This window comes from Osmerus eperlanus, chromosome 10 (assembly GCF_963692335.1).
Source record: "Osmerus eperlanus chromosome 10, fOsmEpe2.1, whole genome shotgun sequence".
Classification (NCBI taxonomy): Eukaryota; Metazoa; Chordata; class Actinopteri; order Osmeriformes; family Osmeridae; genus Osmerus; species Osmerus eperlanus.
The window spans coordinates 7,442,907-7,463,596 of record NC_085027.1 but is presented as its reverse complement, the minus strand read 5'-3'; the positions used below and the strand labels follow the sequence as shown (position 1 = coordinate 7,463,596).

The window sequence follows — 20,690 nt, the reverse complement described above, 5'->3', positions numbered from 1 at the left end:
GAATCGCTGGCTCTATCCTGTGCCCTTGAGTGCTGTACTGGCAGGTACCGGTTGTGTCTGTCTGGAGAGGGGGGAGGAGCTGTGCTGGGGGTGGTGGAGGGAAATGACTGGCTCTGCATCACTGAACAAACTGGAGGTGCTTCAGGAACAGAGAGAGAACCCAATCAATTACAAAAAAAGTGACAGCTCATTTAGAACTGAAATAACTGAAGTGATTTCACAAAGGACCTCAAGTCGTAAATACTTGGGTATTAATGAGCAAACTGACCCATTCTCATTAATCACACATTCCTCCAAATCTGGAATAGAATGTGTGAATGTAAAATTCAACTTTAAACAAGACCACATTTCAAAAATTCCATCGCCAAGCAACGCATCAATGATTAATGTGGCCATCTGTACTTCCAGAGAAAGAATATCAAAGAGTAGAAGAGTCATCAACAACCCCCCCACCACGGCCCTCCAGCCCTCCCTCTCTCACCCCTGCTCTCCTCCACCCTGCTCCTCGTCCTCAGTTCTCTGGCTCCCATCAGCTTTGTTTTGCCATGACACACACACACCTGCTTAAAATGGATGTCGTGCTTGATGTTCTGTCAGCAGCGTTTCATCATAATTGGGTAGTACCTGGTGTGTAGCACAGCCAGTGAGGATAAATAGAACAGGAACAATAGATGTAACAGTGTGCAGCTCAGCCATGGATCAATGTTCCTGTGGACACGGCGATGGTCAATATCCACCTACGGACAGTTAGCATTTCCATGACAATCAGAACAATCTCTTCCGATGTCAGACCAGAAAATGATAACTCTTCCGTGGATTTAGATTTGAGTTTCAACACACACACACTTGCAAGCATGCCCGCACACACACATACAAGCGCCTTCAGTAGGAGGTGTATGTGATTGTTACACGATCCTCTGCTGGATACTAGGTTTTATGTCCTTGTGCACACTAAGCTCTTCATCCTGGAACGCATTTCTACATACAGGGCTTTGATAGATCCTGATCGAATTGGGCTGAAGAGCGTGACGTTGACAAGAAAGGCCTTCCAGCACTGTGTCCACACAAGCAGCTAGCTAGACTGACAGGCACCACTCACATCTCAGAGCTCTTCAGAGACGCCCGCGCAAGACGACAGACACGTCTGTGATCACAACTGACGCCCAAACTGTTGCGAGTAGAGCAGGACTCGACTCACTACTCATCAGACAGGTTTTCTGAGGAAAGCCTGCCTGTGTCTGTGAGACAGACACAGGCAGGACGATGTGGCCCAATGGTTTATCTCAGGAACAGAGGATGTGCCTACCACAAAGATGCAGTTAAGTCCTTCCAGTTTCGAGCTCTTTAAGGGAGGGTTATGCGAGTGTGTGTCTGAACTACAGAAAAAGTTTGAAAGGGAGTGTGTAAGAACGAAGGGAGAGTTAAATGTGGACTGTTGGTAGGTTGTACAGCTCTTTAGTATTGGAGAAGTGAGAAAAAGATAATGACAAACATAAAGAGAATGTGCGAGAGAGCAGAGAGAGAGAGAGAGAGAGGGCTATGAAGCTTGGCAGACAGATAGCTGCAGAGAAGCAGTATACAATCTTTCCACTTCCAAGATTCCATTACCACAAAAAAAACTTTGCTATATGCCTTGTTTTTTAATGTGCTGGGTTGATAACGCCAAAGAATTCCTGGAGCCCTGATATCAAACCATGACTTTCCTATAACAGCTTGACAGGGAACCATCTTTGCAATATCAACAAAACAAACACTCAGTGCAACGGCTCTGAGAACTGTGCAGAGAATTTGTATTCATTCACCCCATCTCCGAATCTCTTATCTCTGGCCAGCCGATTGGATGTTCGCTCAGCAGTGTGTGAACCTGGGAGCAGAACATTATTTTCCCGACCTCTAACCCCCTCCAGGTTCTGATAAGTGGAAGGGCACAGTCCGGGCAGCGGGAGGAAAGTTAAATGTTTCTTTTCGGCTGTAGGAAAGATGCAGGGCCACTTCTGGGTAGACGGACCATTAACCAGAACCGTGCGTCAGACGGTTAACGGGCTGCAGTGCAAGACGCCACTTCCCACAACACACACACCATTAACACCAGTCTACCCAACATACAGTACTCTAACCACCCACATTTAATTGATCTGAGAGCCGAATCCTCACCCGTTATAAAAGGAATAGATTTATTTAATTGGTTTAGACTCCAAATGTTGGCTAATATTCCTCTGATGTCCCTTAAGGATGTATTAATTGTGTGGCACTATGGTATGTAATGCAGTGTCTTGTGTATGTGAGTGTGGTGAGTCAGTGTGTTTGCACAAACGCTTTCTGCTCATGCAAAAGTATATTTTAGCGGGTTACCTGCAGGGAATTATGGGTACCCGACCCGGGGCAGGACTTTAGAGAGGTAGAGAGGTAGAGAGAGGTAGAGAGAGAGAGGTAGAGAGGTAGAGGTAAAGGGTAGAGAGAGAGAGGTAGAAGTAGAGAGAGAGTAGAAGTAGAGAGAGAGGTAGAAGTAGAGAGAGAGGTAGAGAGAGAGGGGTAGAGAGAGAGAGGTAGAGAGAGAGAGAGAGTAGAGAGAGAGAGAGAGAGAGAGATGAGAGAGAGAGAGAGAGAGAGAGAGAGAGAGAGAGGTAGAAGAGAGAGAGAGGTAGGGAGAGAGAGAGGAAGAGACAGAACAGTGTCTGGGTCCTGTAGTCTCAGCTGCTCTGTCAGGGTGAAGAGAGCAGCTCTCCTCTGGCCTTCATTGCTGCAGCTGGACTGGCCTGGACTACACTGAATTGTTTACACTTTTGGCCCCAAGGTGTAAATAACCAGCAGAACTTCACGGATCCCTTCTCAGAACTCCTCCATCTCCTCTCAGAACCCCAGCATGGACACTAACATAGACTTCTGTACCCTAGAAGGACGACAAAATCCCAACACACACACACACACAGCTTCCCTCCCCTGGCCTACTTTATGAGAGACTGGAGTGTAACAGCATGCAAAGTGGAGCAGACCTTATTTTCGCTCTATGCTATTCTGTGTGAGATTTGCACATGTTTTTCATTAAATTCAAAAAAAGGAGGAAGGATCGCCTGAAGTATGGACGTTCAAAGAGCCTGCGATGTAACAAGCACAGCGTCTGAAAATCAAAAGGATCTGGTGAGAGGAGACTGTAATATAATCACTGTCACAGATCTGAGTCGACCAAAACTTGCAGTAATAAAAGTGGCCAGTCTGAAGCCTGAGACAATAGGACACTAAAAGACACAGAGAGACACAGAGAGACACAGAGAGACACAGAGAGACACAGAGAGGCACAGGAACGCATCCCTTCTGTTGGCCACCACACCTTCAGTAGAGATTAGCTCTTCAAATGTCTCTTCTCTCATGCACCAATGGACATGCTCCACCGTGCCAGTTCTGGGAGCTTATTACATGACATCAGTCATTGAGTGATTGAGAGACAGAGAGAAAGAGAGAGACAGGGAGACGAGAGCGACGGAGAGAATGAGCGAGATAAAAAAAAAGGAGCGAGCGTGAGAGGGAGGGAGAGACAGACGGAGAGCCCGAAGGAGAGGGAGACTTGACAGCGGGGGTCAGGAAGAGAAACAGACAGAAAAAGAGAGAGTTCCAGCCACCAGAGAGGCTGGCCCCATCACCGTCAGGCCAGGCTCCATGGTGGCTCAGGAGGACAAATCTAATCTGAGGCTGGCCTCCTTGTGTTACCACGGGCGCAGTCGCGTCCCACGGCAACACTGAAATCGGAGTGCTGGCCCAGATGCCACTGTGTGTGTGGAGATGCATGGGGGGGGGGGGGGTTACTGGGTCCAGCTGCAGTAATGCGTGTCCATGAATATATATGAACCATGATTTTTATGCTGGTGTGGAAAAGGGAGGGGGGGGGGGGTGGGGGTGGTATTAAAATACAAAGACTCTGCTTCAATCCCATCTCCTGTCACTCCCCATTGGGCTCCGACCCGGTGACTTGGAGGGTTTCCAACATTCGCCACCGTGACTGATGCTCTCTAAAACACAAGATGGTCCAACTGAGGTCAATTGCATCAATCACTCTACCAGAAGTAATTGAGGTGAATTTGATTGGCCTCATAGTTGGCTGTTATAGTGGTCGTAGATGGTTGAAGTGGATTCATTGCACCAGTTGACATAAATCAAGTGTCTTTACGGTATTCTGTCGATGGCAATTGACCCAGATCTAATGATTACAGGGACGTACGAGGCAGAGGAGAACAGAGAAGAGAGAGGTCCTTCCAGCTGTGCCGGCTGTATTCTTTACACATGGAACCATCAAGGCCTTCTGATTGAGTTCTGAATCAATTCATCTGTCCCTGCCCTCCCCAGTGGTGCGCTCCATTTCAACTGCCATCACAGGGGCAGTGTCCGGGTGGAGTTAGTTCATCTCATCATGATAGACCAGAGGGACAGGGGCTAATGAGATCAACCCGGAACTCTATTTATATCTCTCCTCTCATTACATCTCATCTCACTCCACCCCCTCTATTACGCTCTCTCTCCTCCAGACTGTCTGAGATGAGTGGAGGCTCTGAACAGTTCAGGCTACCATTCCGTTGCCAGAGACAACCTGCCAGGGAGGCCACAGTGAGGCTGCCAAAGACAGTGGAGGTATGAGCTGTTCAGTACATGTACTGATGTACTGTATACACACACACACACTCTCACTCTGTCCTACAGTCTAGGATATAGTTTGGAGCAGCATGCTGTCTGTGCTTCTGCCACGGCCCTGGCCAAGACACATTACAGTCTGTCATACTTTACTGGATCTCCCTGACACACTCACTCTACGTACAATGCTCATTCTCCTTCTCCCCCTCTCCCCTGTTCTTTCCCTCGCTATTCTTTCTTTCTCTCTCCCCCCCAACCCCTCTCCTTCCCTCCCCATCCCCCCTTTCCCTCCCCTCTTTTCCATCCCGCTCTCCCCCCCCCCCCCCCCCCCCCTCTCCATCTCACCACTAGAAGTAAAGCCAGACGAGGAAGGAGGGATAACAAAAGAAAAGCATCCACACTCACCGGACTATTACACAACAGATGGGAGCAGGGGCCTCGAAAATATGTTTGTTAATTTGTCCCCATGGAAACAAATCTGCAATGACAGAATCACTTCAGGATTCAATCTTGACAGTGCGGTCTGTGGTTTGGTGTCTGCATATTATACTTTATGAGCACCGAATATATGAGGGCTGGGTTTAAAAAATATAGTGATTAAATTGTATTATTCTTTTGTCAAGGCTGACAAGTAACTAATCCCACTCATGTGATAATCCTCAGAAATGGAAGCATTTGCATACAATCTCTCAGTTTACAGGATGCTACATTCCAGAAAGCCAGGGTGCTCAGTGACAGACACTAATACAAACAGCATGCAACCACCACCAGACTAACAAGCCAATCTTCCTGTACGGATGTCTGTCAGCATTACCCTCTGTCCACACACACACACACACACACACACACACACACACACAGCAGCCCAAGAGATGTGTGTAAGATTTGCTGAAAGGTAGAGGGATGACAGCAGTGGCAGGCACTGAACCCCCCACTGATGAAGATGATGGTGATGGGCCAAGCCATTAAACAGGTCCAACCTCGCTAGGTAAATGACAGACTATAATGATCAGGGACATTTTTCCTCTCCGCTTTGACGGCTCTTCACCTCCCCACCAAAGTCACATCGGTGATGGATACCGAATGACCGGTGATAAATCACAGCATCATTGCTACAAAGTTCCAGGAAACCCAAACCAGTTTTTCCAAAATGAACTACGGGCCGTTTCCTGGAAGCAATTGAGGTATTTATCTGCAACAAGAAAACCAAATAACCCAAAGTAAACACGTGTTCCTGTCCCTGCCTCCGGGGGACAGGTCAGGGGGCGTTCCAGCGCTCTCTCAGCACCCCACAGGAGCAGCGTCCGAGGCCGGGCCAGGCAGCACGCTTCGTACAGGTCACACAGCCAGGACTAGCTGCCTGCTGCCATGCAGAAGTCCACCAACCTAACTACCCACTGTTTAGGCCTCTGATGCTGATGGATGATCCTTTCTGTTTGCCGTTTGTAAAGCCAACATCATACAAGCTGTATGAGGATGTTGACCATGAGGATCACCCAGCCTCTAGGTGGAGAGAGGAGATCCCATTACCTGGTCACACACCAGTCCCCTTGTAGCCTCCAGGTACTGAGGTATTAAATCTAAAAAACGTTCCAGCTCTCCTGTTGTAGTCCGTTCCAGAGAGTTGGTGGTGGAGACAATATCTGTCCTGGCCTGGCCTGGCCCTGTCACTGAGAGTCAATCCATCTGTCATCTCTTGGTAAAAACCTATTTACATTTCTAAACCATTTGGGTCAATTTTGTTTAGATTTCCCACCCACAGAGTTTTTGAGTCGGCAGAAGAAATGAATAAATAAATTGCTGCAACCAAATAATTCAACAACAAAAAAGAGATGTGTGGGGAGGAGATAGACACACAATTATTCATAGTTTGGAACCGGAGACTGACAAGAGAAACAATTCCAACACAAAACAACATGTCATTTTGATACATTGTTGTCACTGGCCGGGTAGCCGCAGCATAGAGAAGCAAAAGGGACATGAAACAAACATCCCAGTTCGACCCACTGGCTCCAGGTTGCCGTGGGTACACACAGACAGTAACCAGAGCATGACTATGTCTACTACTGCAACATGCATATGAGCCTCTGTCCTGCCCTAGTCAACAGGCCTCATACTGAATTGCTCAAACAGCATTAGAAGGAAATGTAGCGAGACAGATTGTGAGGTAGCCTGATGTGTCCAAGGTCCTCTCAGGCCACAGACACACCAGCTCCTCACCTGGCTGCCACGACAACACAACCTTCAGCGTTTCTGTTGACACGACCTTGTTATGAACAGAATGCTTTGGTGTAGGTGTAGGTGTGTGTGTGTGCGCGCACGGGCGTGTGTGTGTGTGTTCTGTACCGTGCTAGGGTGTTCCGTACAGTGAGGTCGCTGCAGCCTCTGGAGGGGAACATTCCATTCTTTCTACCGAGGGTCAAAACTCCATGCCCAGCTCAGTCCAGACGGTTACCATGACAACCATTCAGCAAGGTCGCAAGATCACTGGTGGCCCCAGACACCCTGCCACTCAAACGTGACAGATGACAAGAGGGCAACCAAAACCATCCCAGAGTTGAACAAACAATACTGATTTCCCTTTCTCTATATATACAATATACGCTATTTGGCCAATAGTATGTGGACATCGCTCAGTATAAGCACACCTGTTTGTTGAACTTCTCATTCTAAAAACATGGGCATTAATATGGTGTTGGTTCCAACTTTGTTTCTAAAAAAGCCTTCACTTTTCTAGTCTGTTGGAGAGCCCTTCCATAAAGTGAAGGCTGTTTGAGAAACAAAATGGTTCTACAAGCAGTACTGAGCGGTGTCTACATACACACTAGGCCAACAGGATCTTTCTCTCTTTCCAGGTCAGCACCAAAGCAAGCTTAGTCAGGCTAATATTCCTCAATATTTCCAGGTAAGGCTAATATTTGTCAATGCTCCTCCCCCGCTCTGCGCCCAGCTCTGGGTGGAGCTGGTAAACATGCAAACATCAGCTTTACTGTACCCAGAGGGTTGCATCAATGTAAGGTTACAGTGAGCTGAAACACCCCTCTATCCAGTTCTCTCTTACACAAACACACCACACACACCTGAAACAGGGAGGATCAGGAGCAAGCCATGACTGGACTAACACCGCAACCTTACGATGCTACAATTACAGATGATTAGAGGTTTTCTAATTGCATGTGACAGCATCAGCCACAGTGTTGTCAAGTGATCGAGACAGAGAGACACAGAAGGAGGGAGGAGAGAGGGAATGTCCTTCCCAGACATTGTGTTACAGCTTTGGCACAGTTGCACAAACCCTGCAGGTTTGGAAACCTCCCCCCCTCCCCCATCTGCTTCCCCCTCTCCCACCCTTCCTCCCTCCTTCCTTCTCTCCGCTTCCCTCTCTCGGCTCTGCGCAACTATTTCACAAGCTGCTAAATTGCAGGCCTGGTGGTTAGGTTTGTGTACTAGCATGTGGGGGGAATGGCAGCACTGGACCTCCAGAGAAACCGGAGACCTTAAGTCTCCTTTAACCTACACCTCACCTCACCACAGTACAGCACAGCAGACGGAGAAAGAGACAAGAAGGACTCAGAGAGTTCCAACCTCGCTAGCTTCCTGTCCGAGTCAGTGGTCTGACTCCCAGCCAAACCTGCCTCCAGCCTCACACACTGACAAATACCTCTCACACGACTCACTCTGCTTGTCTTTATGACACACACATAATAACAGAGGCAGAGCATCCAGTCACAGATAAGCCAAACACATTCATCTATCTCCGGTCTTTCGCACACACACACACACACACACAAACAAACAAGTAGCACAACCAAAATGACACACCACGCACTCACAGTAAAAACATTGTGTACTTGACATAAACACAGAGAATGTCAAGTACATTGAGAATGTCTCTCAGTCTCACACTGAAACCAAAGGCAGTTACATTAACCATGTGGGTCTCGTTATAGGCCATTCAACCACTTTCAATGGAGTAATGTAGAGTTTGACAGTTTAGTAAAATCCTCATCAAGTAATCATCAATGATGCAAACCTATTATTTGTATTTGTTTATCGGCAATATTTGTATTATTTTATTTTTTTACCCTTTTTTTTTGCTTTCCAAACTTTTTTCCCCAAACCTTTAGAAACTTGAGAAGCAACACCAATAATTGTGTTAGCCCAACCATGAAACAAGTAAGAAATGGTGTATTCTATTGTGTATGTATTCACATTGAAATTCAGATATTTATTTGAGCCACAACTGTATGGATTACTTAAATGGTGTTGCAGATAACCTAGACCCATGTCAGAATGAGACAAAACAAGAATTTACATTTTGGGACAAGTTCAGTTTGGGACGGTTCATTTTGTACTTCGGGCCGGTACTGGGACAGTGAGGAAAAAAAGTCAGCTGACCAGGCTCTCAGAGGACCAACACTCTGATTCCTTTATCTGTTGCTGTTCCAGTCACAGAACCGTCAACACTCAGAACCACTTGGCAGCCTTCCGTCATGAGAACAAAGCAGCCCCAGAGCCCGCCTGCGATGTCGAGCTAATGAGCGATCACATGATCCCAATGCGCTCGGAAGAAATACACAGCGCCATTAGGCTCCCCTGCGTGTGTGCTCCACAACCAATGTCCTCCATAATGATTTCTCAGTGGAGTTGGCAGGGCACCAAGACATTACAGGAAAGTGGAAACATTTAAAACAAATACCGATCCAGTGAGGGGGCTGGTTAGTGGGGGACGGGTGGGGGAGGGGGAGAGAGAGAGGAGAGGGAGGGATAGGGTGTCAGAGGATAGGAGGAGAGAGATGGCCTGTGTGACATGGAGGGGGCAGTATCACAAGAGGAGCAGCAGCTTTATCTAGCCCGTCGTTGGCATGAGCCAGGACATCACCATGACAATACCTGGGGCCCACATACCGCCAGGGCGCAAGCCTCTGATACCCCCACCTCTGAGTTTGACTGTGTGTGTGTCAGAAGTCTCGTTCTGACCCCCTGCCTGAGTGATATTACAGTAAAGCAGAACTTGAGTCATCAGGACACGTCCTTGCAGGAACGACTCTGAGGTTGAGTTTCAGCACACTCTGTTCTGTGGGGCTGCCCCCCGTCCCTCTTGCCCGCTCTTCCATTTCCTCCTCCGTCCCCCCTCTTCCCGTCACCCTCCCTCCCTCCCCTGTGAGGGGTAAAGGACACAGGATGTGAAAGGTGAGCCCAGCTCTGTTACAGAGAAGACCACTCCTATCTAGTTAGAGAGCAGACACAAAGCAGCAGGATCACCTTACAGGGAAACACTTTACAGCCGTCATAATCTCCCCCGCCCCACGGAATCCCTTAATCCCCTCTGAGAAGGACCACCCCCGTCCCAGTAGACTGGCTATTGTACCCTTTTAGTCGTACACCTCAACTGTTTTTATTGCTCAAGGCTTATCTGATCTAAGCCCTAGACACTTGAAAACATGCCACAAACGGTTGCCCCGCCTTGCGTGTGTGTGTGTGTGTGCGTGTACCTGCGCAGTGTAAAGTGAGAGGCTGTGTGCGGGCTGGGTTTCACCCCAGCCGTAGGGAGCTTCCTGTCCCGAGTTGACAGCCCAGAACATTGGACACGCACTCGTATTCTTCCTCAGCTAGCTACCTTCCTCCCTCTCCTCCTCCACCACCACCACCACCTTCCCCTATTCCCTATTCCCTACCCTCTCCTTCACCACTTTCCCTCCTCTTCCTCCTCCTCCTCCTCCACCGTCTCCTTCCCCATCCCACCCCACCTCCACTGCCTCATCTTCCCCCTCTTCCATCATCTCCCCCCCATCCTCTCCTCCTCCAGGAGTTATCCAGTCAGCTGAGCAGGAGCCAGGCCTGTTCCCTGAGCTCCAGCACAGCTCAGTACTCCAAGCCAGACTCCTGCTGCCAGCAACAAAAGGCTCTTTAACCTTCCCCTCCCACTCCCAGTATCCTTTACAACCAAATATTTATGGAGGAATATCCTTTTAAAACGAGTTTCACAATGATTGATAGTTTTTAATTTCAACAGCTCCAAGTCTTGAAAACAAGCAGCGCCTGCCAGTATTGTTGGGAGCTCCTCGGAGTGTCTGAGACTCGAGGCTCCGCCCATCCTCAACCACACCTAGCAGAGGAAACACTGCTCCGAGGAACTGACCCCTGTATATTTGTGTCCCCTCTGCACATCTGGCTCTAGTTAAAAGCTTTCTGACCCCACCGCCCCCCCCCCCCCCCCGCCCCCCCCCCCCGCTAATGTGTAGACTTCAGAACTCATTGTCTGACCCCAGCCCACATTATAGTCTCCACCTCCCACCCTCTTGCCTCCACCCCCCCCCCCCAGCCTACAGCCTCCATCTCCCAGCCCCAGGATCTCAGCCTCCAGACCACTAGTTCCCAGCCCACATGGGTGTCCCCTGGTGCTGTGCGGTAGGTTGGCAGACAGCCGTCTGCGAGGTGTCTGGGGCATGGATGGCTGCTCCATGAGACTCAGAAGGGTTTTTGTTTGTGAGACTGGGTGCAGACGGGGTTCAGACGGGGTGCGGTCGGAGCTGCGATAGCCTGGCCAGGGCACTTACATCATCCTCAGGTCCCTTCTGGTTACGAAGCCCCGCCACACACGCCCAGCGCTCTCTGCACTGGGCGTGTCCCCGCGACTATGGACCGTTCCCAGGGTTACTGAGCATTCCCACAACTACTGACCTTCTATATTTATTAGCTGGGAACAGGCAACAGGAGAGAGATGGGGGACTGAAGCGGTCGCTTCACCTGACCCCACCCACAGACGAGGCTGGCCACTGTGGACGTCACCACAGGTCAGAGGAGGTCTCGAACCCAGCACCCAGCCGCGCCATCCTTAAGAGGCCTCAACCACATCCTCTCCCTTAGATCTCCCACCCCCACAGCAGTTCACAGAGGTGCCAGAGACACTTGGATTCATTAGTGTATTACTTGTGGCCTCTCTTTCTGGCCAGCCAAGCACTCAGGGTCCCCACCTACACACACACACAGACCAGACTGGTCATACCACCACAACATCCTCCACAGACAGACTGTAATATTCTGCTGGCTCGACTCATTTGTGCCCTTGTATAACAAGCAGCTTGTGTGGGAGCTTATTTACTTACCAGGCTTATTGAGCTGGACTACTACCGAGGAGATGGGTGACGGGAAGGGACTTGAATTGGGCTCGACAGCCTCTCAAAAGAAAAGCATGGCTGATACCCCTCTCTGTCAGGTCACTACTTGGTCTGAGCTTTCATCCTGCCTCTCCCCCCTCCTCCTCCTCCACCTCTCAGTCCACAGCGCATCTCCGGCTCACAGGCCATCTCTGCAGTTCATTAACTTTCCTCAGAAATCAGCAACAGCCAGTAGACGGATCAGAGGTTGCTGGGCACAGAGAAGAGTGGAGTGGGGGTGAGGGGGGGATGATTGAGTGTGAGTACAGGGCGAAGGAAGCCCTCATTTGTTACAGGCTGCTACACAAAAGAAGCACACAGAAAGAGCATTAGGAGAGGAGAAGAGGACAGTGGAGGCCTTCCTCCGTGGAGGAGAGCCCAGTCCCAGTGGTCCGCTCTGACCCGTGGGGGCCGCCCGCATCCCTCGCAGCCCTCCCCAACTGCACTCGTATCATGACGGCACTTCGAAACGTCTCTCGAGAGGCGTTTTGCGCTGGCCGTCCAGAGCGCCGCACGCTCCGCTAGACACATCGGCTCCGGTAGGCTGAAGTAGGCCAGCGAGGAGGCCACAGCACAGGGGCCGCCTGTTAAAAATTGATAAGGCCGTTACACAAGTGCGACGACTTACGGGAAGCTGTAGACTGCGATGCAATATTAACATGCGGGAATCGATATGGCGTGGCGTGTTGACAGGGACCTGGAGGGGCGGTCATTCCACTCTGTCACATAAACAACAGGAGCGTTGCTGGTGAGGGTGTCATGGAGAAGTAACGCCAGCAGCAAGGAAGGGATCCAAGTTCCCACATGAAAGGCAGTGGTGGTGATGGGGGTCTATGTTTGTAGGAGGTAGAGATAAGAGCGGGAGTCTGTGTGTGTGTGTGTGTGTGTGTGTGTGTGTGTGTGTGGGTGGGTGCGTGCGTGTGTGTGTGTGCGCGTGCAAGTCATGGGGAGGTTAGGGGGATTATGATAGAGACAGTGTATTTGTGCTTGAGTGTGTGTGTGTGTTGCGGAAGTGAGGGCCATGCTGATAGAGCCTGGGTGTGTGTGTGTGTTTGTGTGTTTGGGAGGTTAAGAGAGTGTGTGTGTGTCTCTAGGTGAGGTGAGGGGGGTTAGGCTGTGTTTAGGACGTGACCCAGTGTAGATGACAGGAAGCACCTGTGTGGAACAGATAGATTCCTGTGGAGTAACCTCTTCACTACACTCAGCATGACTCTTCCTCTACACGGCTTCTCAGCCAATCGCCTCCTCTCTCATCGCCTTCCACCCAATCGCCTCAGCCCCCTGTTGTCTCATAGCCAATTGTCTCAGCTCCCCAGGGGCCAATTACAGGCCCCCTGCTCCCCTGTTAAGTCCTGAGGTCTCTCTGTTTCACATTAGCCCAGCCATGGCTGGGCCTGCATTTTTGGGGGGCTAGAGAAAGCAGTGGGACGGGGGTCAGACATGATTTATGTATGAGGCTAGGAAGCCCCGAGCACAGCGGCTAGCAAACCTTCGACCGGAGGAGTTTGGAAACATTTGGAGGAAAAACAGTTCCCATGAACACAGGATTATATTTATAACCTTGCAACATTTCCCTCTGATTTGAAACATGGGAATCTTTTTCAAAACCAACAATGTCCAACTGAGTATTAGTTGGTGAGTGTGTGCTTTTGGTGTGTGGGTGTGTGTGTGTGTGTGTGGGGGGTGGATGTGGGGGGGCTTACATAAAGCAGTATGTGTTAGGGGGAGCCAAGTACTCAGCCATGCTCCCTCCACCAGACAAGGTGATTTAAAGGCGGTGCAGAGTGTTTTGGCGCTGGGCAAGCAAGGGCCTCTGGCCATCTTGGCACGGCTGCACCCTGCTCTCTCACCCTCCTCAGCCTGGCCTGGCTGTGCAGAATGGAGCCTCTGAAGCGTGATTAAGTTCCCCAGCGTGGGGAAGATCTGGCTGTCACAGCAGCTGTGGCTGTTTCCTTCCCCGGGACAGTCTCTGAGCAGGGTGCGCATCACACAGCCTCCTGACAGAACACTCTGCTACATGGGCAGCTGAGACATGGAACACCTGGACAAACACCGGCACAGATAAGCACTATCATGCAATCCCCTCGCAGTGAAAAGACTTGCCAGGGACGAACAGGCACTGCTAACCAGTAAGGGCTTACAGGGAGAGAGCTGGTTCAAACTGTTTCAGCTTGATCAGCTGATGGCAGAGATAGGCTCACTCTATCAGGCTGCTGAGATTGAGGTTTGGACCTAAGGCTGGGGGCTTGTGTGCTATTGTGTCAGCCAGTACAGTAGAAATACAGTCCTCCCAACACAATGGTCTCTCACAGATCCAGGCTGGACCCAGGCTCTTAAAGAGCTGGAGGCTCTCCAGGGTTTATATCATAAGAGATGAGAAGAGATGACTTTCAGTAATAAGACTACCCCCCATCACACTAGCTTACACACACACACACAGTCAGGGCTCTAACAGTCTTCAGTGACAGACCCTCAGTTCAGAGGAAGCGGCAGGCTTCTGAGAAACACTGGTTCCACTTTGAAGTGCGCACACAGGAAACCGCCAAGCATTTATGTATTAATAACCTGCTTCCTTCCACATCTGCGTGTAAATAATCAAAGACGCACTGTCGATGGATCAACTAAGACAGCAAAGGTTAACGGACATCTGTCTGTAGCAACACAGCTGGATTGAGCTGTTAAACTTGACGTACTGCGTGGGATCACCTGCACATTCCCCTCAGAGGACTGAACATCACCTCCTCTTTCCGCAAAGACTCAAGTGTGCAGACCTGTAACTCAACATCGCTGAAATCACTGGGCCACAAAAGGTCAGATGTTGTAAGAGGGAGGTTCAAAACTGGATGACTACATAATAACAGTCATTTGCAAAGGATAGATGTCTTTAATCAGGCCTGGGAGAGAGAAGGAGAAAGAGGCATAGGGAAGGAGGGAGGGAGTTGGAAACAACGTCAACACTGATGAGCTCCACAACAGCATTCTCCAACTGATTTAGAGCCCGAGGAGAGAAACGGCTCACCGCAACAGCAATCCATCCAGTCCACTTTCCCAAGCAGAAACAGTTTACAGGAGGTATTAGAGTGTGGTGGTGTTAAAAGGGAGACATGGGAGGAGACCTCCCTGCAGGATACACTGCAGTCACTGAGGAGGAGCAGGGATGGAGGGGCGGAGGGAAGGAGGAGAGGAGGAAGGGTGGAGGGCTGGAAGGGTTGAGGGGTAGAGGAGTGGAGGGCTGGAGATGGAGTGGATACGAAGTTGAGAGGCAGAGGAGAGGTAGAGGACTGGAGGAGTAAAGGACTGCGGCATGGGGGGGGGGGGGGGGTGGCGTAGGAGAGGAAGACAGGTGGAGGGAGAAAAGGAGGAGTGGAGGGGTAGAGGAGATCTTCACAGGAACTCTACAAGAGTGAACAGAGGGCTGTAAAACCTTACCAGCTGCATATTCTGATCCAACCTCTTTCTCCTTCAACACACACCAGCCTGCAAACACACAACAGGCCGCACTCACACACCCACACACACACACACACACACACAGAACAACAGAGCCTGCAAACACACACCAGGTTTACAGCTGGGCCATGCCATGCCTGACCAGACTGAAGGTTGAAGGGCTTCATATCCATTCCTCCCGGATAGAACAGAGAGCTGGAACATTTGCTGGATCACAGCTGCTTAGCAACAACACTGGGAATGGCCCCTCAACATCCTCACACATCAGAAACTGTTCAATAGGAACCAATCTCCCTACTACACTTAAGCGTACCCTTCATGTTATCTCAAAGTTAATGCAGAATGAACAGATACTAAGTGTAATGGTGTGTAGGGTGATGAACCGATGTAATGTGTTGCTATGCAGTTAGGAGTAATGACGTTTACCCATGGCTGTGACCCACTGCCGTCCATGCATCTGTGTGCCCCAGCCTGGCCCTACACCAGCCATGCAGCCGGGAGAACAGAGATGAGGGCCTGGAAGCACTCCAAAACTGGCCTGGGGCACCCCTAGCTAACCCCACCACCCACACACACAGTGTCAGGGAAGTTCACCACCCCATGCCCCCCACGGTGGCCCCCTAGCCCTTCCTCGTAAATCTAATCACTGCACCCCCATTTCCATACTCCAATCATCTCCTTTATTGCATCACACATCGTTCAGCTGAGCAGGCCAAACAGTGCTCTGCCTTCCTCCTTCCCTCCCTTCCCCCAGCCGCTCTCTGTCGCTCTCTGTCTCTGTCGCTCTCTGTCTCTGTCGCTCTCTGTCTCTGTCGCTCTCTGTCTCTGTCGCTCTCTGTCTCTGTCGCTCTCTGTCTCTGTCGCTCTCTGTCTCTGTCGCTCTCTGTCTCTGTCGCTCTCTGTCGCTCTGTCTCTGTCGCTCTCTCTATCGCTCTCTCTCTCTGTCGCTCTCTCTCTCTCTGTCGCTCTCTCTCTCTCTGTCGCTCTCTCTCTCTCTGTCGCTCTCTCTCTCTCTGTCGCTCTCTCTCTCTCTGTCGCTCTCTCTCTCTGTCGCGCTCTCTCTCTGTCGCGCTCTCTCTCTGTCGCTCTCTCTCTCTCTGTCGCTCTCTCTCTCTCTGTCGCTCTCTCTCTGTCGCTCTCTCTCTGTCGCTCTCTCTCTGTCGCTCTCTCTCTGTCGCTCTCTCTCTCTCTGACGCTCTCTCTCTCTCTGTCGCTCTCTCTCTCCTCCCACCCAGTCTCTCTTGCTGTTACGCTCCTTTTTCTCTGTGTTAGAGAATGGTTGGCCCCCTCTCTCCTTTCCTTAATGGGCTCTTTTAATGAGCGTGCTCTGTTTGTGTGTGTTTGTGGGGGGAGAGGGGGGGGGGACTGCACACGTTGTTTTAACAGCCCATCAAGCCATCAGCTCTGCCTGAAGGCCACGCTGGCGATCAGACCCCCAAACAAACGCAGCTGCTCAACATCAGCAGAACACCTTCCTAGAAACTCACTGGGTCACAGGTTCAACAACACCATGCATTGGTGACGTCAGTCTACATCAGAGTTAGACAATTCTGGGTAATTCCAGCGGAACCGATGGTTTTGGTTGGAGTCAGGGTGATGCCAATGCACCAGCAGCTGACATAGACAGAGACGAGGGCATGCGTATGTAGAAACTACTGGTTAGCATAAGTGTGGTACAAAAGCGCCACACCCACGCAGTACTGAGAACACTGCGGTTTTCCTGTACTCATATTGGAGGCAGGAAACGGCAAAAAGACGCAAAAGTGGTTTACAACCAATTTGACTTGAACTTTCTAGGACCAAATCAGCCAATACTCAACTACAAGGCTAACAAAGCATTTCACTGAGTAGAATTAGTGGTCTTCTTCATATGGGCTTACAGTACTAAAGCTTTGAATAATTCATTTGAGTGAATAACGCAACAGTAGAAGAATAAAAAGCAAAGAGCATAGAGGAATGTAATTGAAAATCCAGCCCAGCTGCATAGCAGAACGAGCGCAGCAATGTGAAGCTTCCACTCATTGTAAAACGCCCAGGGGGCGATCCAAGTGCAATTTAAATGTCTTGAGAAGAACTCCAACAGCACACTGCTGGTGAGGGAGAAGACTATAACTGCAAACTTGGCAAGCTCTCAAGCAGACGAACAGAGCGTATAAATGTTGAGGGTCTGTCAGTGGATTCTGTTCCCCTCAGAGGCATCTCTGAGGCTGGGGCAGGTACAGCTATGGAGGGCCGGAGCGCGGGTCACTCTGGAGCCCATTAGCCGGGTCCAGTTACAGATCTGGCCAATCAGGCTTAGCTATAAGTTGGCTCTGGTCTGAAAATATGGCCTGAAACTTTCCCTGTTTCTTCCATCTAGCTTGTACACAGCAGCGGAGCAGAGGGGGTCCCCCCTCCATCACAAACCCTCCCCCCACCTCACTACAATAAGCTCAACTCTTCCAGCAGTCCTCCAAGCCCCGGCCCACACACAGCTACGAGTAAGTGTCCCTAATGGTCCTGTCTGGACTCCTTATTCCCTGACGACCAGGGTGTAGGTAAAGGCTTTGTAGCAATCACAAAGAAAACCTCCAGGGGTGGGGCATGATTCACCCATTAGCCCACTCTCAGCATCTAAAGACCCAAAATAACATCTCTGTTGACCAGTCAGACATGTGTTCATTATAAACAAACCTCTAATTACCAAGTGTAAAGGAGGGGACCCGAAAGTGGAACATCTGTGATGCAGGGATCCAGAGGCCTGCTTTGACTGGGAAGGGAGCAGGCTACATGCCCCAGATCTTCTATCCCTCGGCAGGGACAGGGTAAGTGTGGAAAGGCTGGAGGTCCTCATTAGAACCAAAACAAAAGCTCTTTCATCGGCCTCAACGACTCAATCTGCACACACTGGCATCTCAGGTCAGGTCAGAGGTCACCCAGGTTGGGGAAAGGGGGTGGGGGAGTTGGTTCTTTAACTTTCTTTAATTCCCACATCCATCTTGCCAGGGATTCCCAGCATACACACACACACACACCCAGAAGCACCCTATAACACCAAATACCAATCCCTGACATTACGGAGGCTTGAAGTCACGCTATCATTTTTCAAATATTCTGACAAGAACCTGCTTCTACATGACATGAACTATCAACACAAAAGTCTGTAACTCTTCTCTGTATGCAAACTAGCAGCGATTTCTCAACAGAGTTCAGTCCTTTCTTTTTTTTCTCCAGAGAGATGAAGCAATCTTATTTCATCTATCTGACGAGTTGGCTGCAGAGACATGATTTGCTTCATTTTAAAATGTTTCTTTTTCTCTAAGTGCAATCTGTATTGACTGCTTGTACTCGGTGAAAATGTTGACTCATCCAGTAATTATTTTGAGCCTGTACAGTGTCCTTTAAGAGAAAACAACCCTAAGATAAAAGACTGGGTTTGACCAAACTGGCTGATTAATGGCAGCTCAACTGGTTTTGAACATATCTGCATGGAATCTACAGGATGATAGAACACCCACTCAGATCACCATAAATGTCACAGGAAGAATCATCTCCTACGCACTCCAAGCAATCTCTTGAGCTCATGCAGTATTGATGAGTTCTAAGGAAGTGCTAGTTGACTGGTTTCTATGCAGACTAACCAGGAAGCTATCAAAGTTAAATGTGTAGCGCATACAGAGGAGATGGGAGGGCCCCTGAGGAGGAAGCCAGAGAATATATTGTAAGGAAGGGTTTCATTTATTCTACACATCCCCCTAACCGAGCATGACAACAAACTATACCAGGGAGGGCTTAATTATTCATAGATTCGTCCTCGACATGCAACAGAATACTAGAACACTAAACCACCACGCTGGCAGAGTAACTCCTGCCACTGCAGGTTAAGCGGTCAAATTCTCAGTTCAAAGTCCTCTTCACACGCTGACATTGTTCCGGTCAGGAGGCTCATCATTGGATACACACACGCACCCATGAGCAGACAAACACGCACACATGAGCAGGCAAATACGCACACACTCCTTCACTGTTCAAACAGTGACACAACACAGGACATTGAAGAGAGAGGACTAGCTTTGCCAGTGGGGCAGGCTGGAACGGAGACTTCACCATGTACCACTAACAAGAGGAACACAGTGGCAGACCTTGTCGTCGTTCACAACTGAAAACAATAACATTAGCTGCTGATTGGAAAGAGACACTCCCAGTCTTTAGTGTCCACAGCTGCTGACGGTCTAACCAACAGCACTTCTTACCTAGAGATTGCAAAGAAAACCTGCCAGTGAGTCACTTCTCTGGAATGGACAGAAACAGACACTTCCTGTTAGTTCTTGTAGTGGTTTACAGCAGCTCCAAAGGGTTGTCTACAGCAAAATGATGAGTTCCTTTTTCATTTTTGAAAGCAGTTGAATACATGAATACAACATAGAATAGAATACAATCCTGTGATATGTGATCTTCTTTATAAAAAGTGCCCTTTTCTTCCAGCAAAAGTTATAAATATATTTCAATCTGGTTCAAAGCAGCACAGGGAACTTGGCAACTTTTATGTGTAATAAGATTCAGTCCATTGGTGGTCGCATAGTTTGGCTCAGATATGGAATAAAGCAGCCTTGATCAGTATTTTCTTTGGCATTTTCCACTTTCTACCACTTTCATATCACACACAGCACAGACACAAACCTCACATACACACACAGCCCACAAACACACACACCACCCACACACACAAAGCAACAGCAACAATGCTCCTGTCTGGCTGTACTTACATGTCCGTGGTTGATGAAGCCGTGCTTGGTGGCGATGCGGTCTGCCTCCTCTGGGCCCCCAGCGATGTGGACGGCCCAGGTGTTGGTGTAGACCTTCTGGCCCAGCGCCGACCCCAGCCCAGAGAGCAAAAGCAGCAGGAGGGGCCCCAGCAGCAGCAGCCCCGTCAGGCGGGGGCCCCTGGAGGGGTGTTGAGGGCCCAGAGCCATGGGAGGCCTATTGAAGCAGCAGGGTGTCTCTGAGAGGCCGGGGCTGCCCGCGGGACATGCAGGGGCACTGAGACACGGGGAGGGACGGTCACTGTACACGGGTCACCTGGGAGGCAGTATGGAGGAGAGGGAAAGAAGAGTTTGTCAAGTTACCAAGTGCATTAGAGTACGGCAAAGAATCCGAGACTGAGTCCTGTTCTAGCGTGACTGTAGCAGCGGCAAACAATAGTATGCTCAACCTGATCACCTGCTAGGCTACATCACCTAACTCATAAAAACAGCCCAACAAAAGCAAAGGTGGATGGCAGTGACGCCAGGCTGTCAACAATTACAAGCACACAATACAAGCCCAACAATGGACGACCAATACTGTTATAGAGATGCGAGTCCTGACTTCCTTGTCAACTGATTTCAAATTCATATACAAATGCTTTTTTGAAGTCTTTCAAGCAATCTACTGGTATATGCCAAAGGTTTAACAAATCTATGGGAGTTCAAATATTTATTT

At 49.7% G+C, this 20,690-nt stretch overlaps 1 protein-coding gene across 1 annotated transcript in view; it reads right to left on the bottom strand.

The window, feature by feature from the left end:
• The window catches only part of furina (furin (paired basic amino acid cleaving enzyme) a), a 45,155-nt gene extending 24,973 nt beyond the window's left edge, over positions 1-20,182 (bottom strand). The window contains exon 1 of the mRNA XM_062471784.1: positions 19,976-20,182. Coding sequence (XP_062327768.1) covers positions 19,976-20,182 — 207 coding nt within the window. The remainder of the gene's footprint in view (positions 1-19,975) is intronic.
• Between the last annotated feature and the right edge of the window lie 508 nt (positions 20,183-20,690).